This window comes from Mesoplodon mirus, assembly GCF_964341445.2.
Source record: "Mesoplodon mirus genome assembly, chromosome: 7".
NCBI classification, from domain to species: Eukaryota; Metazoa; Chordata; class Mammalia; order Artiodactyla; family Ziphiidae; genus Mesoplodon; species Mesoplodon mirus.
Genome location: NC_138983.1, coordinates 14632390 through 14660340, shown reverse-complemented (window position 1 = coordinate 14660340; position 27951 = coordinate 14632390). Strand labels below are relative to the sequence as shown.

Here is a 27951-nt window from a genome sequence, read left to right as displayed (position 1 = left end):
AACAAGTGCATAAAACTATAAATGGCACAGCATAAAGTGCTAAGGGAATTCACAGGTTCTTAGATCGAGACCGACCTTAAACACCATCTGATTAGAGAAGTGTTCAAATGCTCATCTCCCCTTGACAAAACCCTGGCCAAATGAGCCCCCATGGGATGTGGGAATAATCTCAGTCAGAAACTAGACAGGGTGAGTCCAGGAGGCCACTAACCCCAGGATGCCCAGAAGGCTTTTATGGCAATACAAGCAAGGACGGCTTCAGACAAGAAAGGGTCCTAAATAGAACATTTCTGTGCTAGTGAAGTGGACGGGACAGTTAAGAGCACAGCAGCTGCCCGAAGTCCTTATCCTCCATCGTGACTACAACCTCAGGAAAAGAACATTTCATAGTATACTATCTATCTCTTTTTATAGCTTGCGTCCTGAAAAATTTTTTTTAAAAAGAAGCATAAATATTTCATTGGGTTCTCTGTGTATCTCCAGACTAAAGGTTTCATGTTGAGGTAAGGAAGTATTCAGTTTGGTCTTGATGCAAAGATCCTTTCAGGCCTCTGGGGACCCAGCTCATGATTTAGGGTATGAGAAAGCCCCTGCCTTTTAATAGTCCAGAGCTTCCAAAAGTGCGGCCTGCTGGTCATTACTAGGCTGGACTGGAGTCCTTCCTGGCTCCTTATGGGCATGACATCTCTGGTCCTGGCTGGGAGACCACAACCTTGTCCTGCATTACCCTGCCAGCCAGGCCTAGAAGAGCTGCCATACAGTGAAGCCACGGGCAACGCACTCACCCTCATGGAGGTCTCGCCACCATGGGCCTGTTGCAGCCTGAAGACCTGGGCCACCATGTGCTCCGTGGAGGGGTGCAGCAGGATCCTTCGTGAGGCCAAGCCCACCATTACATATCGACCCATCGGGGACAGGCTCACTGAAATGGCATTGGGACCTGAGGGCCAGAAAAACAGAGAGACATCTCCCAGAGTTCTTGCTATTACAAGGGAATAATTTTCCCTCTTAGTATTTTCTCTTTCTCTCTGATCTTCATCTTTGTTTGGTCATCCTGGGGTTAATCTCATAGGACTGTAGTGAAGAGTACAATGAGAAGGCATGTAAAGTATTGAGTACAGTGTTTGACACATAAAAAGTACTTAATAAATGCTCACCAGTATTATCATAGAATCACATTAAAAAATTGTTATACTGTAAATACTATTTTTTTGAAATCTACTTTTTTCACTTCATCCATTACGAACATTTTTCACCATTAAATAGTCTTCTATAAGAGCATTTTAAAGGCCAAATGGTATTCTGCCTTATTAATGCACCATTATTTCTTTAAGCAACTCTTCACAATTTTTCTCTATGATAAATAACACTGCTGAAAACATCCTTCTAAATAAATCTTGTATAGTTTTCTGATTACTTCCTTAGAAGTGAAATTACTGGATCAAAGAGAACATACATTTTGGGGGCTTTTAATACACAATGCCAAACAGCCTTGCAGTGTGTGTGTGCCCACTTCCCCAAGCCATGGCCAAGAACGAAGCTCCCCCTTATTCCTGCCCATAACAACAGGAGTATGCCAGTGATGCCACTGCGGTAGGGAGGAATCTTATTCTGAGATTCTTCTGCAATGCTACCAGACAGCACAAAGCAATCTTCCTCTGACACGTGCCCCAGTGAAGCAGGGGCAGTATGTGACCATTACTCCCACCTAAGCTATACCTCACCTAGGAATGCCCAGGCCAAGGTACCAGCACCCCTTTGTCACTAGGTTGGGCTTCCTATCCCTTACCAAATCGCTTGGTGTAGAGCATTTCGCCCAGGTTATGGGGGGCCAGAGAGTACACTGCCAGGATGCCTTCATCAGGAAAGCCCCTTTGGCTGCTAGGGATGAAAGCCGCCAGAAGCTGGCCATCTGCAGAAATGTCACAGCTGGCATCATTGTAGATCTTGCAGTTCTGCACCAGCACATTCATGGAGGCTGCATCAGACAAAGAAAGAAAAGAGGGTAAGAAAGTTTGGAGTTGATGGTATAAAAAATTCTGGGTCAAGAAATCTGGGGACCTCTCTAAGGGCCTGAACCTGAACCCTCTCTAGAAATACTAAAGGCTGCCTTATCAAACTGAAATGTCATGGAACAAGCAACACAAGACACACAAAAGATATGTCTCTTCTACCACTTTAATAGGAAACTACAGAGAGTCAACACAACCACAACCACCTGCTGAGTCTCAGCTCACACTTAGGAAACATCATTTGAGAGATGAGCTGGGGAAAAAGTTATCAACAATTGTTCCTGGAGAGCCACTCAACAGCTGTTATTGTCCAAAAGATCAAAACTGAGATGAATGAAAATGTAAACCCACTGATTCCAAGAAAAAGGTGATCCACGTAAAACTTCCTTGGGGGTGAGAATCCTACTCCCCACCTCTACGTGACCCTGGAGAAGGAAATCATTTCACCAGTTTTTGTCTTATTTTCTCATTTAAGAAAACTGGAGCATTCAGAGACTTCATTCAGTCTTCTGGACGGCTCCTTGCTAATGCTAAGCCCTAATTCCACAAGAGAGGATAAAGAGAAACAAAGCCTAGCCCTGGCTGGATGGCTGGAACTATTTTCATTTCTCACTATGCTCTATCCCTCACCCATACCATAAGCCAGTGACTGTGGGCAGCCCCAGTCTGCACGTAGCAGTTACTGAGAATTAAGCACAGTCAGCCAGGCAGCAGGCAGGCTCAGCACGAGGGAACGGGTGGGGTCGGGGCTGGGGTGGAGGAATGCCTGTCGGTGGGGAGAATCGTTCCACATGAGGGGACTAATGAGATGTTAGCTAGCTCTGGGGCTGTGCCTGCATGCTTTGTTTCGGCTTTCATTCGAATCCCTCTCGGAGGCCCATTGTGCAAATCCCTGCCCGGAGGAACTGGCCTACCCTTGATGTGAGCCTGGAATCAGATGGCCCACACCACGGGCGTGAGCAGAACAGCACAACACATCCAAAGGGACCAAGCTCCTCTGGGCTCTGTCTCATTTAGATCCACTTACATGCAAAGAGACTAATTCACTTTCTCTTATTTGAAGGAGATTACTTCAGATGTCCACTGTCAGAGGCATTATGGTTAAAACAAACAAGAAGGCAAGCTCAACTGCCCTCACCAGATTCCAGGTGATCTACTGCAGGATGCCAAATGGCCTGACCCAGAAGGTCAAGGGTAAGTTTCCCCAGGAAATTACCTTAAGGAAAACAAAACAAAGAGCTGTTTTCCAGGGGGAACTTGAGACTTATGGGATCAGGGATTCAGAGTGATTTCTAAAACTCTATATTCATCCCCCTTTCCCTGTGTGTGTTGTTAATGAAGCCACAGAGATGACAGAGGAGATCAAAAAAGACATCAGAACACATTGATTAGGCTATTGTGCCAACTCCTGGGGGCTGACACGTACAGCACCATTACACATAAAGCTGAGGAGGGACCACAAGGATGGTTCTGTTTGCTAACTAACAAGATAATGACATCCAAAATACTCACTGCTATCACCATTAGGGCTCTGTACTGCTCAACTTCCAACCCACCATCTGCTCGAGCCTGTATGGCTAGATTTATCTAGTTAGCACTGAGATTGTCTGCTCCTTACTCAGGGTCCCAAGCCTGTTGCCAAAAAGATAACCTCCTCCCCCTTCCTTGGATTGACACATGATTACAGTTGGGGATACAGAACCAAAGCAACTGGGGGAGCTTCGAGAGTGAGTCCAGGGACTCCCCTGGTGGTGCAGTGGTTAAGAATCTGCCTGCCAATGCAGGGGACACGGGTTCGAGCCCTGGTCTAGGAAGATCCCACATGCTGCGGAGCAACTAAGCCCCTGCGCCACAACTACTGAGCTTGCGCTCTAGAGCCCGCGAGCCACGACTACTGAGTCTGCGCGTGCCATAACTACTGAAGCCCGCATGCCAAGAGCCCATGCTCTGCAACAAGAGAAGCTAATGCAATGAGAAGCCTGCCTACCGCAACGAAGAGTAGCCCCCGCTCGCTGCAACTAGAGAAAGCCCGCGCGCAGCAACAAAGACCCAACACAGCCAAAAATAAAATAAATTTATTAAAAAAAAAAGAGTGAGTCCATCTTGGTTTTCTAGACTTTATGTTGGCACAATCCTCGGAAAGGTAAAAAGAAACTGACAATTTAGACTGCAACCATCAAAGGCAGAGAGAGAAAGAAGGCAATGACAAATATTAAGTAGGACATGAAAATAAACAGAAAAGGAAATGGGACTCTGTGGGCTTTAAGACAGCTTTGTATGGTTTCCATTTTATCTACATTTAATGTCCCAAAAATGCATGGTGAGTATTTTATGAAAGTCGGCTTTCTATCTTGCTGTTACAGACATCTAGCTTATATGTGTTAACCTGCAATTCAGTCAAACATATAGAAGCCTACAATGACCCTCAAAACTCATCACCAACATTAAAAAAGCACTGAACTAGATACTGCCAGATTAATTACTAAGAGGGGTCTGCGGGTGGTGGGGGGAAGTACAAGTAGGGTTTTCCTTCTTTTGGGAGGCTGGGCTCTAAGCCCACGAAAAACTGGGCATATAGACAAAAAGCATTTTGTCAGCCTCAAATTCAAGCCATGGTGTTTGTGTTTGTACTGTATTATGATGATTCCAAGTCAATGGCCATCTCCCAAATTTTGTCCCCTCCCCTCAACTCCACCCAATTTCGCAACTGCTCCCAGTTCCTGCAGTGAGCTCAGAGAGAGAGATGCAAATAACAAATGAAAAGAGAATGCTGAAAATTAAAACGGAGCTTCTCCAGCAGCATGCTCCCTTTCAGAACTTGTACAGCTAGGGATCTAGGGTTTTACTTCTACCATAATGAAGGGGATGTAGTAGGCACAGAGTGATCTGGTAGCTTCATTGAGCACTGGGTGGTGTGTTTACAGTTTCATTAATATTTCAAAGCTCCAATTAGCAATTTACGTTTATTGCTTGTTGTATATTAATTTCATGGAAATTAATATACAACAAGCAATGGAAATGGAAATGTTCAGATGGAACATGGAATGGAAATGGAAATGTTCAGTTACAGTGGTGAGTGGTCACTGCTTCAATTTGTTCATGCAGCTTCTCGTAAGGCTGAAATTTTGATGAGTTAAATTACAAAAGGAGAGATTTCCTGGGTCTCTGTTACTTCTTTTCTCAGGCCATAGCAAAGTAATGCACTAACGACAAGGAGAGCTCATCCTTCTTGGACTCAATAATGATGTAATAAGCAGGTAGAGAAAAAGGTGAAGTGAAATACAGTTTAAGACAGTGGCAACCCACACACCACTAGAAATCTTTGTTCTGCTCCCTGCCTTGCCTTACCACAGTGGTTCTCAAGTTTCAGCATGCATCATAATCACCTGGAGGGCTTATTAAAACACAGAACGCTGGGGTGAGACCGGGGAATTTGTATTCCTAGCAAGTTCCCAGGCATCTGATGTTGCTGGTCTGGGACCACACTTGAAAACTGCTGTCTCACCAGACAGTCCTTGACCCCCGAGCTGGAGCTCCAGCAAACTGCCCTGCACTTAAAGCCAAAACACACGTGGGGAGTGATGATGGAGCAGTTAGCTGGGCAGCTGAGAATGGAAATAAAGTCTAGGAAAGAAAGGATTTTTCAAATCAAAACTGCTTAAGAGCTTCAGGGGGCAGCTCCAGGAGGAGCAAACACGATGCAGAAGACAGCAGGAAGCCACGTTCCAGACTGTGCAATGTAATCTCCTCCTAATTATAAATGATTTCCAAGTTAAAATGCCCTAGCAGGGAATGGGAGGGGTAAGAAGTACTGATGCCTGGAGGAGCACAGGGCTCTGCTTTTCCATCAGCTCCATAAATTATAAACGAACACCCTGTACAAAGATCGGTTTGTAGCCTGTTGCTGGCTGGCCAGATGAGGCCACAGGAGCAATGAGCAGTTGCAGTACTTTTACAGATGCATTAGATATGGATTTGGAAAACCCAAAGCGGTTTAAATCAGCAGGAAAATGTCCTTTTCACTATCTCTGAGCCCTCAGATTTCAGAATAGGACCTCTGCACGGAGCTCCAGATGACACTACATAAGCATTCCCAACGGCACCCATCACTACATCCTCTCTGGATGTGTGTGTGCCCCACACTGCTCAGCCCCTGGGTTTCTTAAGGTCCGTTCTGTCAGGGCACCCTGGTGACTAATGCTGTTCTCCCATAAGAGTTCACTCTTAAAAACCACAGTGAATCTAATGAGCTATTTTTTTTCCCATGAGAGCGGTTTCAAAATTATCTATGTTATATGAGGCCTTATTCACAAATTTCTAAACACTTTACAGATTGCAATTCATTAATCCTGTATCTCAACTAAGAGAACCAGGTGGTAACACTCCTTAGCCTAATTCTAGAAAAGAGTTAAATTCAATTCAGATAAGTTAGATGACCTCTTAACAACACAGTGGCTGCTGAACACGTGAGTAGAACTGAGGGCCAGTGGCTCCCAGGCGTGAGCTGTGCCAAAGCCAAACACTTCCCTCCTCTGGAAGTATGCAAGGTTCAGAAACGAATCCTACAGATTCCCAACTGAACTCTGCTGACAGCTGAATCTACCAGATTCAGAACTGTAACTAGACTTTATTCAGACCAACCAGGAAAAGCAGTTAGAGTTAATTACAGGAGCCTCAGGTGAAAGTGGCTGTCATTCTAGAGGGTAATACCATGGCAAGGAACACTGGCCACCATCAGACATATACGCCCTAAACTCCTAGAATGCCAAGTATTTCCCAAGGCCAAAACTCTGAGAAAAATAGGGCACTTTTAAAAAGCAGAATTCTAACACCGCACAGGACTTAAGTAAGAAAGGTGAGCCAAACTAAATGAGTCAATCTGGCTGCACATGATGCTTTTTGATCAGCTCAGGTTTTACAACAGCCATGATCAAAGGAAGTAAGAAGGAACACAGAAGGTGAATGACAGGAAGTTGTAGTCAGAACAAGTGGAGGCTTGTACAAAGAACGTTAAGGACAACCAAAAAGACCGTCTCAGCTCTGCTAGCAGCATATCCAATGCCTGTATTCCTCGGAATATTTGGTTTTTCTATCAAAGAAAACTGTCTCCAACTGGGGAGAACAACATGCTTCAGAAGGATCAGAAGCCAATTACAGATGAGGCAACAGGTTAAAAGAGAACTATCTTTTTCACATGAACATCACTGTACAGAGATGGAAAATACGCCTCTCAGAGTACTGAAAACAGGGGCAGGGGTGACTTTAGAATTATAGCCATACTCTCAAAGAATCACGGTATAATTTCCAAGAAAAAGACATGATAAAAAGAGCTAACATTTACTGACCATTTACTACAGAAAGTGCCAGATGCCGTTCAGAGTGCCTGACATGTATCAATGTTAACTAATTTAATTCTCCTAACAATCCTATGAGGTTGGCACTATTATAACCCTCATTTTATAGACAAGGAAACTAAGGTGTAGAGAGATTAAGTAACCAAGGTCACACTGCTAGAAGGTGGCTGAGCAAGACTTGGACCTGGACAGTATAGCTGAAGAGTTCATTTGCTTAACCATCATAGGACAGCTGACAAGGAAAACGTTATCAAAGAACTACCTCTCCCTATACTTGCGACGAAAAGGGAAGAAAAAAGCATCAGGCTCAGACCTTTAAAGTATAAAAAGTACCAAGTAATTCCAATACTATTTAAGCTGTTCCAGACAAAAAGAAAAACTTTCAAATTATATTTGTAACACAAGCAAAACACTGATACCAAAACTCATAGATTTTATGAAAAAGAATAGGATAGATCCATCTCACAAATTTCAAGGAAAAAACTCTTAAATTATTAGCAAGCTACATGGAAAGAATTTAATGCTAAAGCATATACCATGAACCAGGTGGGGTTTATTCAAGGGATGTAAGGTTGGGTTCAATATTACAGAATCTATCAACATAATGATCTCGGGGCTTCCCTGGTGGTGCGGTGGTTAAGAACCCGCCTGCCAATGCAGGGGACACGGGTTTGAGCCCTGGTCCGGGAAGATCCCACATGTCACGGAGCAACTAAGCCCATGCGCTGCAACTACTGAGCCTGTGCTCTAGAGCCCGCGAGCCACAACTACTGAAGCCTGCATGCCTAGAGCCCGTGCTCCGCAACAAGAGAAGCTACCGCGATGAGAAGCCCGCGCACCACAACGAAGAGTAGACTTTGCTTGTCACAACTAGAGAAATCCCGTGCAGCAATGAAGACCCAACGCAGCCAAAAATAGATAAATTTAAAAAAAAATAATCAAGGGAAGTTTATTGGTATTATTGGGATTTAAAAATTAATTTAAGGTCAATTAAATCTACAGATACTTGTTTAAAAAAACATAATGATCTCATTATTAGGTCAAAGGAGAGAAAAAAACATGATCATCTTCACAGATGCTGATAAGGCATGACTAAATTTAACATCTATTCTTTTTTTTTGGCTGGGGGCGGTTGGGGGGGGAGTCCTAACCACTGAACCGCCAGGGAATTCTGAGTATCTATTCTTGATTAAAAACTCACAATAAAATAAGAATAATGACTTCCTTAAAACAATAAACTAGTTCTGGTTCAACCCAAAAGTCAGCAATATGCTTACTGGGAAAAAGCTAGAAGTTTTTCTACTGAAATCAGGAATGATATGAGGATGACTGCTATTATTTAACATTGTTCTGATGGTAGCAGCCAATGCACTCAGACAAGAGGAAGAAATCACAGGTGTACAACTTGGAACAGAGGAGGTAAAGTTAATACTATTTATAGATAACATACTTAGAAAACCCATGAGATTTAACTGAATAACAACTATAATTAGTAAACAAATTCAGTAAAACAAATTTTTTTAAAGCTTGTAACAATAAACTTTAAAAATGTATAAAATTACATGAAGAAAACTTTAAAACATTCCTAAGACCACAAGAGAGACTTGGAGAAACTGAAAAATCATAAGTATCTTCTTATGTATGGTATCTTCTTACATAAGAAGATACCATAAAAATATTGAGTCTCCTTAAGTTACTTTATATGTTTAATGCGATCACATTAATTACACTAACAGGATTTTTTCAGGGGGATGAAGGGAAGAAGCGAGGTAGTTTTAAAGTCCATACAGAAAACCAAAATGTTCAAGCAGGCAAGAAATTTTGGATTAAAAAAATAACAAGAGGAGACTAGTCCTACCAGATCCTAAAACAGAGCCTCAAACTTAAACCAATGTGGTACTGTTACATGAATAATCAGACAGATCCCTGGGACAGAAGAGACAGAAGAAATACATCTAAATACTCAACAGGAAATTAATAGGATGAAAATGACATCCCAAATCAATGGGGACAAATGGATCATTTTACGAATTGGTTGCGACAAATGAGTAGCACATGGGGGAAAAGCTGGATCATACTCTGCTTATTTAGGACTAGGTTACACTTCCGATGAATCAAAGATGTAAAGGAAAAAACTAAAATATAAAAGGACTAACTGATCTTCTTGATGCTGCCACAAAATCTAGGAACCATAAAAGGAAAGTTGGATCATTCTGACTACTTAAAATAGGTTCTACGACAAAAATAACCTTCAGCAGAGTCAAAAGACAAATGACAACCAGGAAACTCCTATTATGAGTTAATTTTCTGATTTATAAAGAGCTCCTGTAGAACTGGTAAGGAAAAGACCAACAACACAATGAAAAAAAAAAAGGTAAAGCACAGAGACAAGCCAAGAAAAGGCAACACGTGGCTAAATGTATGCAGAGCCACACAACCTGGTTTATAATATGAGAAATACAAATTTAAAATACCTACATAGTATTTTTTTTTTTTTTTTTTTTGGCCACACCACGCGGCTTGCAGGATCCTAGTTTCCCGACCAGGGACTGAACCCTCGCCCCCAACAGTGGAAGTGCGGAGCCCTAACCACTGGACCGCTAGGGAAGTCCCACCTACATAGTATTTTTTACCATCAGATTTGTAAATACCCCAAAATATGATAGCACATTCTACAAGCAAGAGTTTAGGGAAACATGCACTCTCATGAACCAAAAGCGAGTGTATAAATTGGTATAATCTCTACAGAGGGTGATTTAGCAGTATCTACCAAAATCACAAATCTACATATTCTTCCTCCTCACAATTCCATTTCTAGGAATTTATCCTACGATATACTTGCACATGTGCAAAATGACAAACTGTGGCATGGTTTGTATAGCAAAAGACTGGAAACAACTTAAAAGTTCCTCAGCAGAGGGGTTTCCCTGGTATTCCAGGGGTTAAGACTCTGCACTCCCAACGCAGGTGGCCTGGGTTCAATCCCTGGTTAGGGAACTAGATCCCGCATGCTGCAACTAAAGATCTTGCATGCCACAACGAACATCCCCTGTGCCACAACTAAGACCCGGAGCAGACAAAAAAAAAAAAAAAAAAAAAAAAAATTCCTCAGCAGGACACTGGTTAAAAAATAACTGGTTAAAAAATGGACAGTGGGGGACTTTCCTGGTGGCAAAGTGGTTAAGGATATGCCTGCCTGGTCCAGGAAGATCCCACATGCCGTGGAGAAACTAAGCCCGTGCGCCACAACTACTGAGCCTCCGCTCTAGAGCCCGCGAGCTACAACTACTGAGCCTGTGTGCCACAACTACTGAAGCCCGCATGCCTAGAGCCTGTGCTCCGCAACAAGAGAAGCCACTGCAATGAGAGCCCCGCGCACCGCAACGAAGAGTAGTCCCCGCTCGCCACAACTAGAGAAAGCCCACATGCAGCAACAAAGACCCAACACAGCCATAAATAAATAAATAAACAGATAGATAGATAGATAGATAGATAGATAGATAAATATATATATATATAAAAGGACAGTGGGATACTAGGCAGCCATTAAAAAAGAATTGAGTAAATGCTTATGTAATGATATGGAAAGATCACCAAGACATATAGTAAAGAAAGCAAGGTACAGAAAGAAAAGTATGTATAACATGCTACCATTTAGGTTAAGTAGAGGTGGAAAAACAAACATTTGCATGTACTTGTATATGCGTACAATATCTTTGAAGAGATATGCAAGACACTGCTCATTGTGGTTGCCTATGGGGTGGAGTGGTGGGTAGCTGGGGGCAGGGTTGGGAAACTTTTCACTGTATATCCTTTTATATTTTAAAAATCTTTGGTAAATGTATTTCAGATTATAATAAAAGAAACAAAGCAAATAAAATAACGAAACAAAGTACCTACGGAAAATTATGGCAAACATCAGGGCCAGAAATCTATAAACAAGCAAACAGTATTTAATAAGGGAAAAGGTAGATTGCATTTGATTTCTACTAAAGAATAGATTACCGAACATGCGGCTTAAAAGCACTTAGGAAAAAATGATTGCTGCTGAGGTTTCACTAAGATCAGGAGATGAAAAATTGACTTCATTTTCATGGTCTGATAAGGATACCAAGATTGGCATACTGTGAAAGCCACAGAAGGGGCTATCTTGATTATTTTAAGGTATCTGACCAACTCTTACAATACCCATAGACAAGATAGAAAAATATGGGCTTCACATGCAAACAACCAAGCCTAGGTGCAAATTCGTGAACCAAAACTGACACAGAGCAAGCCCACAGGAACATACCACAACACTTGGTGCAAAGTCCTGACCGACGCACTAGTTTTGCTAGCAATCCAAAGTAAGACAGAGGGGGGACTTCCCTGGTGGCACAGTTGGTTAAGAGTCTGCACTCTCGGGACTCCCTGGTGGCACGGTGGTTAAGAATCCACCTGCCAATGCAGGGGACACGGGTTCGAGCCCTGGCCCAGGAAGATCCCACATGCCGCGGAGCAGCTAAGCCCGTGTGCCACAACTACTGAGCCTGCGCTCTAGAGCCTGCGAGCCACAACTACTGAGCCCGTGCACCTAGAGCCCGTGCTTAGCAACAAGAGAAGCCACTGCAATGAGAAGCCCACGCACCGCAACGAAGATTAGCCCCTGCTCACCGCAACTCAAGAAAGCCCTCGCGCAGCAACGAAGACCCAATGCAGCCAAAAATAAATAAATAAATAAACAAATAAATTTATTTATTTAAAAAAAAAAAAACAGTCTGCACTCCCAATGCTGGGGGCCTGGGTTCGATCCCTGGTCAGGGAACTAGATCCCACATGCGTGCCGCAACTAAGAGTTCTCATGCCTCAACTAAGGAGCCCGCCTGCTGCAACTAAGACCCAGCGCAACCAAATAAGTAAATAAATAAATATCTTTAAAAAAAACAGAAAAACAAAGTAAGACACAGGGACTTCCCTGGTGGTCCAGTGATTAAGAATCCACCTTCCAATGCAGGAGACTAGGGTTCGATCCCTGGTTGGAGAACTAAGATCTTACATGCCTCGGGGCAACTAAGACCCTATGCAGCCCCCCCAAAAAAGAATTAAAGTACTTAGTGTTAAAAAAAAAAAAAGACAGAGAAAGTATGTTTATCAAATTAGAAGATGATGTAAGGTTGGGAAAAAAAGGGCTGAATCAAAGTTCAAAAAAATGTTGAGAGGCAGGAACTAAGAAGAGCAATTGGCACTATTAAGATAAAACTTAACAGAAACAAATACAAACCTTTGGTTTTTGAAACATTCGAACTGCGCAAGTAAGTATAGGACGGTAAAGTCTTGGTTTATTAATAGTTATCAAGTATTTTTTAAATAAATAAATACATTTATTTATTATTTATTTATGTTTGGCTTCACTGGGTCCTCGTTGCTGTGCACGGGCTTTCTCTAGTTGCGGTGAGCAGGGGCTACTTTTCATTCCGGTGAGCGGGCTTCTCATTGCGGTGGCTTCCCTTGTTGCAAAGCGTGGGCTCTAGGCACGTAGGCTTCATTAGTTGCAGCACACGGGCTCAGCAGTTGTGGCTCGTAGGCTCAAGAGTGCAGGCTCAGTAGTTGTAGTGCATAGGCTTAGTTGCTTCACGGCATGTGGGATCTTCCTGGACCAGGGATCGAACCCGTGTCTCCTGCACTGGCAGGCAGATTCTTAACCACTGTGCAACCAGGGAAGTCCCATCAAGGAGTTTTAAGTGACTGCAAACTCAACAGTGGCTTCAGAAAAAGGTGTTGGAATCTTAGGCTGAACTAACACTGTCCAAACCATCATTGTTCTCTGTTTTGGACAGATCTCATCTGGAGTGTTCTACGTTGTTCTGCCATCTCAAAGCTTAAAGGGGAAATGAGCAGAACTGTCAAGGATTTGAAAACCAGATCGTAAAAGGAATCTCAGGAATTCTGGCCCAAGAAGAATGATTTAAAGGGAAATGGCAGTTTATCTTCAAATAGCTGGAGAACTGTCACTTAGAAGAGACATCATTAAACTTATTCTATGGAGATTCAGAGGTAGAATTAGGACCAATGGGAGGAAGTGACAGCAAGGGAAATGGTGGCTGGGTATAAGAAAAAACATTTGAACAGGAATTTAGCAGTGATGGACTAGGGCCAACTCATCAGACAGTGTGACCTATCTGAAGTGTTCAAGCAGAGGCTCAACCACCACTTCCCAGGGATGTGTGAGAGTCCGTCATCAGATAGAAAGTGAAATGAGATGTCTAAAATGCTGTGATTGGGCTTCCCTGGTGGCGCAGTGGTTGAGAATCCGCCTGCCAATGCAGGGGACATGCGTTCAGGCCCTGGTCCGGGAAGATCCCACATGCTGCGGAGCAACCAAGCCCGTGCACAACAACTGCTGAGCCTGTGCTCTGGAGCACACAAGCCACAACTACTGAAGCCCGTGTGCCACGTCTGCTGAAGCCTGCACGCCTGGAGCCTGTGCTCCGCGGCAGGGGAGGCCACCGCAGTGAGAAGCCCTCACACTGCGGCGAGAAGTGGCCCCCACTCGCTTCAACTGGAGAGGGCCCTCACACAGCAACGGAAGACCCAACGCAGCCAATAAATAAATTAATTAATTAATTTTTAAAAATTATGTGATTTCAATCAAACAACTGGGACATGGGAGTGAGGACTCGTAGAAGCTGGGAAAACGGACTGACAGACAGACATGTTTGTAAATCACACATCCATCAGGCCACTCCCTTTGTTCTATTCAGACCTAGATTAATAAATGAGTTTATCATCACTGTAGTCTTTCCTCAAGGGTCTGGCTCTCAGTTCCTACACTCCCTTCTCCTTCTGTTCCTCTCAGTTCCACCCAAACTTCTAGGCTTGGGACAATGAACTACTAGTCGGTAAACTCCTGGGGCAGACATCTTCATTTTGGTGTCCACCTTAGCACTGTTCTGATCACTGTACCAAAGCATTGTTCACTGCTCAGGGTGGGTGCTCAATACACGTTTGTTGAATTGCTTAACGAGAGTTGGAGAAGAACTGCAGAAATGGCACACGGCAGTCAGCTGCTCAACGAGGCGATGAAAAATCCAGTGCTATGTGGGTTTCTGAGCTCTGGCTCACCAGTAAGAGACAGACCTTCCACCAGTATCCCCAGTTCTACCTTGGCTTACCATTACTGATTTCTGGGAGGTCAAACTTAGTGAAGTCCCACCACTGGAGCCGGTAGGTAGTATTGGCAATGTTACTGGCCACGGCAGACTGTCCATCACCAATCACTGCCCCTGGTGGGGGAGAAGACAAAGAGAGCACATTATAGTGTTTATCTATATGTTTCCACTGCAAACATGAGACAAAACTAGGATTAGTAGAAGAAGGAGAAAAGGAAGAATCACAATTAAGGCTGAAGAAAGCTGACAAGTCCTATCTGTCAAGTCTCTATCTCAAAGAGAAACCAGACATGTTTCTCAAGAACAATTCTACATGTAAATACAGTATAATACAGTATAATATAATATAGTATAGTATAGTATAATATAATATAAATCAGCCCCCCTTCCCATTATTACGTAACATTTACTGAGTGCCAACAATGTGGCACGTACTGTATATATCCTATCTGGTAGGCTCACAATCTAAAGAGACAAATGGGTGTTCATAAAAAGGCTGGGAAAGAAACTTGAAAAATGGTAGGACACCATTAACACAGAAAAGCATTCAGTCCCTGGATGTCTTTGTAGTAAGCAGCACCCTTTGGGAGAAAGCATCTCCTTTGTATATGACCTTCCTCCTAATAAAACATCTCAAAAGGAGGCTTCCCCCAGGGAAGAGGCAGCCAGCATTCAGCTGATAGGATAGAGAGAGACAGCAAAGAACAAATGAGGTAATATTTGTTAATCTCTTCTGGACCTCTGGCATGTAACACAATAGAAATTTATGAGCCTAGCTTTTCCGCCTCAGAATATTTTTATTAAGGCAGTATTTTATAACCCCTGCCCTGCCCCACCCCAGGAGAACTTCCTTGAATCCAGATTCACTTGTAACATCTCACAGTTTAACTTTCCCTGAGACATACACTTCTATATGACATTTTTTTCCTTGGTAACCAATTAAATAAAAAAGGGATTTTTTTAAAACAGGGTGACACTTTAATTTGCAGTTGTATTTCATTTTACTTGAACATGTCATCTCTTCCTCCTCCTCCTTCCGAGGTGCATTTCATACACACCCACCCTTCTGATCAGACAGAGCCAAACCCTCTTGGGAGAATAGAACATTCTTATGTGCTACACAACCTAAATGGTACTCTCTGCTGCAAATCAACTCTGACTTTGAGAAACTGAACTTGTTAGAGCTGACTAGCCTTGGAACAATGGACAGTTCTATACCCAGATTCTTCAGTATCACCATTTTCCTCCTCTGCATGTCACTGCAAGAGGGTCTTGTCTTTTTTTATTTTTCCCCTCCTTTCAGAGCGCTGCATTTATTGCTCTGCTACTCCTGGTGTTTCCCTGTTCTTTCCTCAGATGGTCAAGAGGTTGTTCAGAGAGAAAATGTCCTCCATATAAGCTATGAAATATGAGAAAGTCTTCTCACTCTTCCCCAGTTGCTTCAGGCCACTGTATGAGAAGACTCTTTTTTAACATTAATTTACTGATAGAGTCCTTGTCCCTGTTTCAATTTGTTAAGAAAGGTACATTAATTCGTTCCCAAGATGATGATACTTCTAGATTAACATGTCGTCAACATGGGCAGGACTGCCCCCATGGGGGTGAAAACTGTTCATGGTGGGGGAAAAATCTTAGATAGTACAACCCCCAGTCCCTGCCAAAGTACTGCAGTATATGAACAGATACACAGCATTATCTGTGATATTAAAATTTCATGGGAGGGGGGTGATTAGGGAAAAAAATGTCTAAAAAGGCTCCTTAGGAGGGTAATGATAAAATAAAGGTTGAGAAATACTGTTTTAGATAAACCAATACCATCCAAACAATACATTCTTTACAATCTTGCAGATTCAAAGACATTGTTCAAAATGGTCATGATCTCTCTGAAGGCCTAAGAAAGACAGCATTTGAGGGTTCTGTCAATGAGCCCACTGACCTCAAATCCCTATTGAGGGGGCTTCCCTAGTGGCACAGTGGTTAAGAATCCACCTGCCATTGCAGGGAACACGGGTTCGAGCCCTGGCCTGGGAAGATCCCACATGTCATGGAGCAACTAAGCCCGTGCACCACAACTGCTGAGCCTGTGCTCTAGAGCTTGTGAGCCACAACTACTGAGCCCACGTGCCACAACTACTGAAGCCCGCGTGCCTAGAGCCCGTGCTCCACAACAAGAGAAGCCACCTTAATGGCAAGCCCACACACCGCAACGAAGAGTAGCCCCCGCTCGCCACAACTAGAGAAAGCCTGTGCACAGCAACGAAGACCCAACGCAGCCAAATAAAAAAAGAGAATCCCTATTGAGGGCCCTGTGGCATATCACTTAAATGAGGTAAATATATGCCTTTGCTTAAACTTTACAGAAAATTCTGTAATAATGGTACCTGACTTGGGAAATTTTGCTGAACCTCTGGGTCATGAGGAGGGTAAGCTACCTATAAGGCTTTCTTTTTGTAAGTAAATAAATAAATTTATTAATTTATCCATCCATCTATCTATCTATTTATTTATTTATTTATTGCTGTGTTGGGTCTTGGTTGCTGTGTGAGGGCTTTCTCTAGTTGTGGCGAGCGGGGGCTACTCTTCATTGCGGTGTGCGGGCTTCTCATTGTGGTGGCTTCTCTTGTTGCAGAGGATGGGCTCTAGGTGCGCGGACTTCAGTAGTTGCAGCATGCGGTCTCAGTAGTTGTGGCTCGCAGGCTCAAGAGCACAGGCTCAGCAGTTGTGGCACACAGGCTTAGTTGCTCCGCAGCATGTGGGATCTTCCTGGACCAGGGATCGAACCCACGTCCCCTGTATTGGCAGGTGGATTCTTAACCACTGCGCCACCAGGGAAGTTCCCCTATAGGACGTCCTTAATAAGAAATTTCTTGATTTTTCTAGGCCTCCTTGATAATGAAAATAACTTTTTAAATTCCAAGGTCCACTACTCAGGAAGGAATTATTCAGTTTTATTTGGACCCAGGCTCAATTCCATTGAGTTTATGAATTGTTCCTCTGGCTTGCTTATCTATATCTAGATGGTTGATATCAACCTCTGACCACCAGTCTCTCTCAAATGATTTTAGTTCCTTATAATTTCCTCCAACTTTTAATAGAAAAGCATATAACCCAAAATGGAAGAAGGCAAGTTGATTTTCTTAGTATATGATGAAAGAAATGCTAGTTCCTAAGTCAGGATAGGAAAAAAATTGAAGAAACAAACCCCGTACTGTAGGAGCTTAAAATATGGGGGAAAGGACGAGAGCTACAAACAGGAAAACAGTTAAGGAAAATACCAGATGCTTTAAGAGCGCTGTGGATATATCTGCAACTGGAACAGAAATGACTGAGACTCCAACTCACAGCTCCAGAAGCATCCTGTATATCCATGCCTCAGGAAACGTCTTCTGGAAAACAGCTGTGCAATAAAATAATCATGTATGGTTGTACTGTGTGGAAGAGACTGGGGAGGTATTCTCTGTCACTGATGCCAGAGTGTTGAGGAGGAATGGGGCCTGGCAGCAGGGAGAGTTGATTTTCAGTGCCGCGTAAACATAGATTAGGGAGCTAAAGATGCCAGCAACAGATTATTGTCACCAGGTTCTCTTCTGTAACAGCTGCAGGCCAACTGAGCCTGTCTCTCAAGAAACATCAGGAAGAAAAAGTATCACCCTATTAAAAAAAACCCCAACCATTTAACAGGCCTCTGGCTGGCTACTAAGCTCAAGGTATAGGAAATGTGCCAGAATGAGTTAATGGACTGAGCCACAAAGTATTTACATAGGAGGCACTTAGCCTTGGAAACCAAATCCTGACAGAATGCTGAGGGATTTCTGAGGGATCAAGGTTTTCTCAGTAATAACAGAATGGAACAAGCTAGACTCACATTTTCTCAACCTCCACTATTGATATTTTGGGTCAGATAATTCTTTGTTTAGGGGGTGGGGTGGGTCTTGTGCATTGTAGGATGTTTAGCAGTACCCTTGGCCTCTTCCCACTAGATGCCAGTAGTCACGCAGTTGTGACCACCAAAAACGTACCCAGACATTGCCAAATGTTCCCTGGGGATCAAAATCATTCCTGGTTGGGAAACTCTAAGTTAGATAAATACAGCCTACATTTTTTTTTTTTTTTTTTTTTTTTTGTGGTACGTGGGCCTCTCACTGTTGTGGCCTTTCCCGTTGCGGAGCACAGGCTCCGGACGCGCAGGCTCAGCGGCCACGGCTCATGGGCCCAGCCGCTCCGCGGCATGTGGGATCTTCCCGGACCGGGGCACGAACCTGCGTTCTCTGCATTGGCAGGCGACTCTCAGCCACTGCGCCACCAGGGAAGCCCCAGCCTACATTTTAACTCCAAGATAGTGCTCCTTAGGAAGCACTACTACTGGAATGCTCGCTGCTAAAGGCACCAAAACTGTTAGCGATACTGATTTTGGAGAGAAACCAATAAAAGGCACAGCATTATACAAATATTCCTTTAGCAAACTTCCAGTTTTCCTTTTCTGCCATGGATTAGAGTTTGGCTTGAACTGGGATCTCATGTGTCTGTTTTTAACACTGTTTCTGAGAATACGGGCTTCAGAATCAGATGGACCCGATTTTGACTCCTCCTGCTAGTACCTATATTAGTATCACTCTGTGTAAATCAATCTCTCTGAACCTCAGTTTCCTTATCTGTAAAAAGATAATAAAAATCCTTTCAACTTATAGGGCTGTTTAGAAAACTTACTGAAATAATAAATGTAAAGTGATGGCAAATAGTAAATGTCTAATAAATAGCCACCATTAAAATTATTTAATCATTTACTCCAATCTCTGTATGCTTTTCCTCTATAGGTATAGCTCTGGAATCAACAGCTCATAGACAGAGGTTCTTTTGTAAGAGACTGGCCCAAATAACGTGCCAGGACCAAGGAAGAGAAGCACTTCATTTCAGAATTAAGAGCAAATGCATAGGACCCAGACTCCTTAGTAATGTTCTCCTTGAAAAACAGCTTAGGCCAAGACAGACCACATTCTGGTCCACAAAACACACTGTAACAAATTTAAAAGAACTGAAACCATACAAAGTATGCTGTCAGAACACAAGGAAATTAAACTAGAAATCAGTAACAGAAAGATAACTGGAAAAATCCCTAAATACTTGGAGATTAAGCAACACACTTTAAGTAACACATGGCTCAAAGAAGACATCACAAGAGAAATTTTAAAATATTTTTAACTAAATGAAAATACAACTAATTAAAATTTGTGGGATGTAGCGAAAGCAGCGCTTAGAGGGAATGTTACTGCTTTGAATGCACATACTAGAAAAGAAGAAAGATCTAAAATCAATAATTTAAACTTCCACTTTAGGAAACAAGAAAAAGAAGAGCAAATTAAATCCAAAGTAAGCAGAAGAAAAGCAATAATCAAAATTAGAGCAGAAATCAGTGAGACTGAAAACAGGAAATCAATAGAGAAAAAAAATCAATGAAACCAAAAGCTGGTTCTTTGAAAAGACCAATAAAATCAATAAACCTTTAGCCAGGCTAACAAAGAAAAAAAGAGGGAAGATACAAATTATTAATACCAGGAATGAAAGACAAGCTATCACTACTGATCCCATGGACACTAAAAGGACAGTAAAGGACTATTATGAACAACTCAAGGCCCACAGGTTTGATAAGCTAGGTGAAATGGACCAAAATTCCTTGAAAGACACAGACTACCAAAATTGACACAAGAAGAAACAGATGATCTGAATAGGCCTATATCTATTACACTGAATCAATCATTAAAAACCTCTTAAGACAGAAAGTACCAGGCCCAGGTGGGTTCATTGGTAAATTCTACCAAACACCTAAGGAAGAAATTACACCAAATCTCCATAATCTCTTTCAGAAAACAGAAGTGGGACTGCTTCTGAGGCCAGCAATACCCTGATACCAAAACTGGACAAAAACGTTGAAGAAAAGAAAACTACAGTCTAATATCTTTTATGAACACAGAAGTAAAAATGCTCAACAAAATGTTGGCAAATTGAATATAATAATGTATTAAAAAAAGTTACACACTATGACCAAATGGGGATTTATTCCAGTAGGCAAGGCTGGTTAAACATTTCAAAATCAGTTAATAATGATATATCACATCAACAGGATAAAGAAGAAAAATCATATGATCATATCAATAGATACAGAAAAGGCACCTGACAAAATCTAAAACCTATTTTTGATAAAAACTATCATCAAACTGGGAAGAGTGGGGAACTTCTCAAGTTGATAAACAATGTCTACAAAAAACCCATAGCTACATTTAAGGGTGAGAAACGACAGTTGACCCTTGAAAAACATATGTGTTTGAACGATATGGGTCCACTAACATGCAGATTTTTTTCAATAAATATGTATACAGTACTACAGGATCTGCAATTGGTTGAATCCAAGGGTGTGGAACAGCAGATATGGAGGGCTGACTGTAAAGTTATACATGGATTTTCAACTGTGCGGGGGTCAGAGTCCCTTTCCCCCTACATTGTTCAAGGGTTAACTGTATATGCTTTCCCCCTAAGACGGGGAACAAGCAAGGATGTTTCCTCTCACCACTCCTCTTCAACACTGTACTGGAAGCCTACTTAATGCAATAAGACAAGAAAAGTAAGTAAGAGGTACATAGATTAGAGAAGAAGAAATAAAGCTTTCTTTGTTCACAGATAACATAATTGTTTATGTAGAAAATCCCAAAGAATAAAACAACAAACAAGCAAAAAACAAAACCTCCTGGAACTATTAAGTGATTATATTAAGTTGTAAGATGGAAGTCAACTGCTTTCCTATATGCCAGCAATGAATAAATGAATAAATGGAATTGGAATCTGAAGTTAAAAATACAATATCATTTATATTAGCACCAAAAAAATGAAAACCTTAAGTATAAATCTAACAAAACATGTACAAGATCTATCTGATGAAACAAATCACAAAAGATCTGAAAAAATATTGGAGAGATATTCCATGTTCATGGATAGGAATATTTAGCACTTTTAAGATGTCAATTCTTCCCAACTGGATCTACAGATTCAATGCAATCCCAGTCAAAATCCTAGAATATTACTTTGTGAATATCAAAAAACTGATTCTAAAGTTTATCTGGAAAGGCAAAAGATCCAGAATAGCCAACACAATATGCAAAGAAAGAACAAATTTGGAGGACACTATCTGACGTCAAGACTTACTGTAAAGCTATAGTCATCAAGATAGTGTGGCACTGGTGAAAGAATATGTCTATTCTAGATCTATGTCTAGACCTATTCTTTTTTTTTTCTTTCTTTTTTTTTTTCAGTATGCGGGCCTCTCACTGTTGTGGCCTCTCCCGTTGCCGAGCACAGGCTCCGGACGTGCAGGCCCAGCGGCCATGGCTCACAGGCCCAGCTGCTCTGCGGCATGTGGGATCTTCCCGGACCGGGGCACGAACCCGTGTCCCCTGCATCGGCAGGCGGTCTCTCAACCACTGCACCACCAGGGAAGCCCTAGACCTATTCTTGATCTATGTCTAGACCAATGGAACAGAAAAAAGAGATCAGAAATAAACCCACACAAATATAGTAAACTGATCTTTGACAAAGGAGCAAAGGCAATTCAATAGAGAATTGAATCTCTTTAAAAACAGTACTGAAACAACTGGATATCTATATACAAAACTATAAAATAAACCTAGACACAAACCTTACACTTTTCAAAAAATTAACTCAAATTGGATAGACCTAGCTGAAAAACACAAAACTCTAACTCCTAGGAGATAATATAAGAGATAATCTAGGTGACCTTGGGCTTGGCAAAGACTTTTAAGATACAACACCAAAAGTACAATCCATGAAAAGAAAAAATTGACAGATTTTACTTCATTAAAATTAAAAACTTTTGCTCTGTGAAAGACACTGTTAAAGAGAATGAAGAGACAACAGACTGGGAGAAAATCTTTGCAAAACACTTAACTGATAAAGGACTGGTATCCAAAATATACAAAGAACTCTTAAAACTCAACAATAACAAAAAACCCAATTAAAAAATGGGCAAAGGATCTAAACAGACACCTCACCAAAGAAGATATACAGATGGCACATAAAGATATGAAAAGATGCTCAACATCATTCCTCATCAGGGAACTGCAAATTAAAACAACAAAGAGAAACCACTACACGCTTGTCAGAATCGCTGAAATCCAAAACACTGACAACACCAAATGCTGGAGAGATCATGGAGCATTGGGAATTCTCCCTCATTGCTGGTGGGAATGCAAAATGGTACAGCCACTTTGGAAGACCGTTTGGCAGTTTCTTGCAAAACTAAACATACTCTTACCATATGATCCAGCAGTCACGCTCCTTGGTATTTACACAAATGAGTTGAAGGTGTTATGTCCACACAAAACCTACACAGATGTTTACAGCAACTTTATTTGTAACTGCCAAACCTTAAAAGCAACCAAGATGTCCTTTAATAGGAGAATGGATAAGTAAACTGTGGTACATCCATACAATGGAATATTATTCAGTTCTAAAAAGAAATGAGCTATCAAGCCATGAAAAAACATGGAAGAAATTTAAGTATATATTATTAAGTGAAAGAAGCAAAAAGCTATATATTGTATGATTCTAAACTATATGTCATTCTGAAAAAGCCAGAACTGTGGGCACAGTAAAGATCAGTGGTTGCCAGGAGTTTGGGGGGAGAGAGGAACGTACAGGTGGAGCACAGAGACTTTTTTTGTCACAGTGTAACTATTTTGTATGGTACTATAATGGTGGATCATGTCACCATATTTTTGGCAAAACCCACAGAACTTACAACACTAACAGTGAACCCTAATGTAAACTATGGACTTCGGGTGATAATGATGTTTCAAGGTTGGTTCATGGATTATAACAAATGTATCAATCACTCTGGGGCAGGATGCTGATGGTGGGGGAGGCTATGGGTGTGTGGGGAGGGAGGAAGGTATATGGCAACTGTCTGTACTTTCAACTTAATTTTTCTGTAAACTTAAGACTGCTCTAAAAAAAAGTCTATTAATTAAAAAAGAGAGAGAGAGAGAGAGAGAGCCCAAGACTCTCATTCATGTTCTAGGAAATGGTGGAAAGAGTGGCTGTCCATAAGCATACTGTTAGTCATAGCAGTTCACTTTCTATCTCACAACCACAGAGCTCTTCTGGAGCCTCAGAGCAAAAGAGTAAATGAAGATTATTCTGACGAGAGACAAAATGAAAGGGAAAAGAAACTTGAATCCGGTGATCCTGGCCAACCATCAGAAAACAACCATGGAGGGCTTCCCTGGTGGCGCAGCGGTTAAGAATCCGCCTACCAATACAGGACACGGGTTCGAGCCCTGGGCCAGGAAGATCCCACATGCCGCGGAGCAACTAAACCCGTGCACCACAACTACTGAACCTGTGTTCTAGAGCCCGCGAGCCACAACTACTGAGCCTGTGTGCCACAACTACTGAAGCCTGCACGCCTAGAGCCCGTGCTCTGCAACAAAGAGAAGCCAGCGCAATGAGAAGCCCACGCACCACAACAAAGAGTAGCCTCCACTTGTTGCAACTAGAGAAAGCCCACGCACAGCAACGAAGACCCAACGTAGCCAAAAATAAATAAATAAATTTATATTAAAAAACAAACAAACAACCTTCTCTTCTTTAAAAATAGAAAGAAAAAGAAAACAACCATGGCAAAAACCAAACTGCTAAGTCTCATTCTCTGAGTCCTGTGTTCAACTTGCAGGCTGGAAGCCTTGGGAATGTGTCTAAGGATAAAATTTTAATAGTCATGACAGTCACATGGTAGGTGAGCTCTACCAAGTCTGCATACATCTCTCTACCTCTGCTTCTCTCAGACTCTTCTCTCCTGTTCCTTGGAAAGGAGAATCAGGGACCCTTTTTTCCAAAACAGCTTTTTAGGCTCTCTCCAAGATCTGTTCTAGGAGCAAGGATATGAAGAGTATGATTCAACAGTACAGTGAAAATATGGAACAATAGGAATCATTAGCAAATCTATCAGAAAAGCTAATTCGGGAGGTTAAAGAAGGGCAAGTTACAAAGAAGGAAGCGATTAAATTATATCTCAGTCCTATAAAACTGCTGCATTTGAGGCGGCCTAATTCAGAACAGCCGTTTGACTGTGCTGCTGCTGGGAAGACAGAATAAGAATGGGGCTGGGGGCGAAAACACGCATCAGCCCAGAAACACAGTTACTCTTCTTCTGCTTGGTTGTGATATGAAGCCAAGAACCAGCTTGCTAATTGGTCAGTAGAACTGAAACTAGAAACCCCAAGGCAGATCCAACTAAAGAACTAAGCAACTTTTCAAAATTCTTCTTAGAGAGCCAGCCACAAAAGACCACATATTGTATGATTCCATTTACATGAAATGTCTAGAATAGGAAAAGCAACAGTCAAAAAGTAGAACAGAAATTGCCTAGGGCTGGAGTGGACAGGGGAATGCAGGGGGGAGGGGGAAGTGACTGCTAACGGGCATGGGGTTTTTTACAAGGTGATAAAAATGTTCTGAAATACATAGATAGTGGCATTGATTGCACAACTCTGTGAATATACTAAAAACCACTGAACTGTACACTTAAAACAGGTGAACTATACAGTATGTGAGTTACATCTCAATAACGCTATTATTAAAAAACAGTATTCAATATAACTTTTGTTCAATTTATGAAGTAAAATATGGCAATTCCATTTTTGGTATCCCTTCGCACTTCTTTAATAAGTTAAGAGTATTGGTGAGTATCTTTCTGTTCCATATTTGTTTACTGGCTCATTGTATTTCTTTTACTGTGCACTGCTTACCCGCATCTTTTGTGTATTTTTATGTTTGGGTATTTTTAAGTTTTTTTTTTTTTATAGATTGTCTGAGTTCTTTGTAAATAATAAATTGGTTTTTGTCCACGAAAAATAATTCTTAGAGCAATACAACACAGGATTATTTGGACATAAAAAGCATTCTTGGGCTTCCCTGGTGGTGCAGTGGTTGAGAGTCCGCCTGCCGATGCAGGGGACACGGGTTCATGCCCCAGTCTGGGAAGATCCCACATGCTGCGGAGTGGCTAGGCCCGTGAGCCATGGCCGCTGAGCCTGCGCGTCCGGAGCCTGTGCTCGGCAACGGGAGAGGCCACAACAGTGAGAGGCCCACGTACCGCAAAAAAAAAAAAAAAAAAAGCATTCTTCGTAAGTATATATTGAATGGCATCCTAGGAAGAACACTTATTCCTCTTTCCAGAAAGCTTTATTTAAACGCAGTCTTTAGGAACTTCCCTGGTTGCTCAGTGGTTAAGAATCTGCCTGCCAATGCAGGGGACACGGGTTTGAGCCCTGGTCCAGGAAGATCCCACATGCCGCGGAGCAACTAAGCCTGTGCACCACAACTATTCAGCCCACGCACCTAGAGCCTCTGCTCTGCAACAAGAGAAGCCACCGCAATGAGAAGCCTGCGCACCGCAACGAAGAGCAGCCCCCGCTTGCCACAACTAGAGAAAGCCCACACAGCAATGAAGACCTAACGCAGCCAAAAATAAATAAATAAACATTAAAAAAATGCAGTCTTTAAATCTGTTCCATGAAGGAGTATATAACTAAGCACGTTGTAACTCTCACTTTATCACCTTATCACCATTTAAAAAAATCTCATCCAAGATCATAGTCAATTATTCTATAGAGTTCCTGGTGGCAAATAACAAGACTTTCTCCAAGGGTAGATGGTTCTCTTAGTTCTCATGTATGGTTTTGACATTGAGGAAAATGACCAAACTATGTGTAGTTTGTTTAAAAATAGCAGCTTTATTATGATATAATTCACATACCATATAATTTACCTACTTAAAGCATATAATTTACGGGGGTTTAGTATATCTCACAATTGTGCAACCATTATCAAAATCAAATTTACAACAACCGTCACTGCTACCTAATTTCAGGACATTTTCATCATTCCCTAGCTTCCAAAATACCTAACCCATTAGCAGCTACTCCCCTCCCCTCCGCCCCACTCCCTCCCTTGCCCTAAGCGAGGGAAGAGATTAGTGAATCTATTTTCTGTCTGTATAATTTTGCCTCTCTTGGACATTTCATATGAATGGAATCATACAATAAGTGGCTGTTTGTGTCTGGCTTCTTTCATTTAGCATAATTTTTTCAAAGTTCATCCATGTTTTAGCATTTATCAGTACTTCATTCCTTTTTATGGTTGAATAATGTTCCACTGTATTTTTTTTATAACTGAACCACAGATTCACATGAGATTAAGATACTAGTTTTTATTTATAGAAAACACACTGCATGGAACCTAGCAATCATAAAAGTGTTGAGGGAAACAGATTTATGTCCTTCCAAAGGAAGGAAAAAGTAGGCTTTCAAAGATCAATTCTGGGGGCTTCCCTGGTGGCGCAGCAGCTAAGAATCCGCCTGCCAATGCAGGGGACACAGGTTCGAGACCTGGTCCGAGAAGATTCCACATGCCGCGGAGCAACTAAGCCCGTATGCCACAACTACTGAGCCTGCAACTCTAGAGCCCTCATGCTACAACTACTGAGCCTGTGCTCTAGAGCCTGTGAGCCACAACTACTGAGCCCACGTGTCACAACTACTGAAGCCCACGCGAAGCCACTGCAATGAGAAGCCCGCCCGCTGCAACAAAGAGCAGCCCCTGCTCACCGCAACTAGAAGAAAGCCCACGCGCAGCAATGAAAACTCAACGCAGCCAAAAATAAATTAAAAACAAAACAAAACAAAACAATTCTGAATATATCACCTATAGCTGAAGCGAGTCTTTGCTTTTTTCTGAGGCTAAAATAAAAGATAAGAGGAGTATTAAGGGACATCATTTTCTGTAAAAACACAAAAATAAAACCCCGCTACTCTGTTCTCTGTATCTACATGTTTGGTTTGGTTTGGTCTGTTCACTTATTTTTGTTTTATTTTTTATATTCCACACATGAGACTTATATAATGTCATAAACCAATGTTACCTCAATAAAAAAAATTAAAACAAAAAAAGACCCCCCCCCCAAAATATCATATGGGTGACTATAATTATGACACAGGAAATATTCTCAGTAAGGTATGTGGTCTATCAGACTTAGGCTGTTTAATAACTGCTCTAACTGGTCACTGAAACTGATGTTGAGATCAACCATTATACAATAAAGGTCCGAAATATATATATATATATATATATATATATATATATATATATATATATAAATATAATTTTCCCCTCCCCCAGCTGCGCTGTGCAGCTTGCAGGAACCTGCGCCCTCGGCAGTGAAAGCGTGAAGCCCTAACCACTGGAGCACCAGAGAATTCCCCGGGTCTGAAACATATGTAACATAAATTAAAGGGTAAGTATTTTGTAGATACAGATGTCACTGACTATATGTGTCCCTTTTTTGGGGGGAGCGCACCCTGTGGCTTGTGG

General features: G+C 41.9%; 1 protein-coding gene across 15 annotated transcripts in view; it reads right to left on the bottom strand.

Moving 5' to 3' along the window:
* AMBRA1 (autophagy and beclin 1 regulator 1) overlaps positions 1 to 27951 on the bottom strand; it is a 178277-nt gene that overhangs the window by 30481 nt on the left and 119845 nt on the right. For all 15 annotated transcript variants that reach the window (XM_082627250.1, XM_082627255.1, XM_082627256.1 and 12 more), the window contains 3 exons: positions 14518 to 14628; positions 1790 to 1978; positions 786 to 940 (listed from right to left, as the gene is read on the bottom strand). In XM_082627250.1, coding sequence (XP_082483376.1) covers positions 786 to 940; positions 1790 to 1978; positions 14518 to 14628 — 455 coding nt within the window. The remainder of the gene's footprint in view (positions 1 to 785; positions 941 to 1789; positions 1979 to 14517; positions 14629 to 27951) is intronic.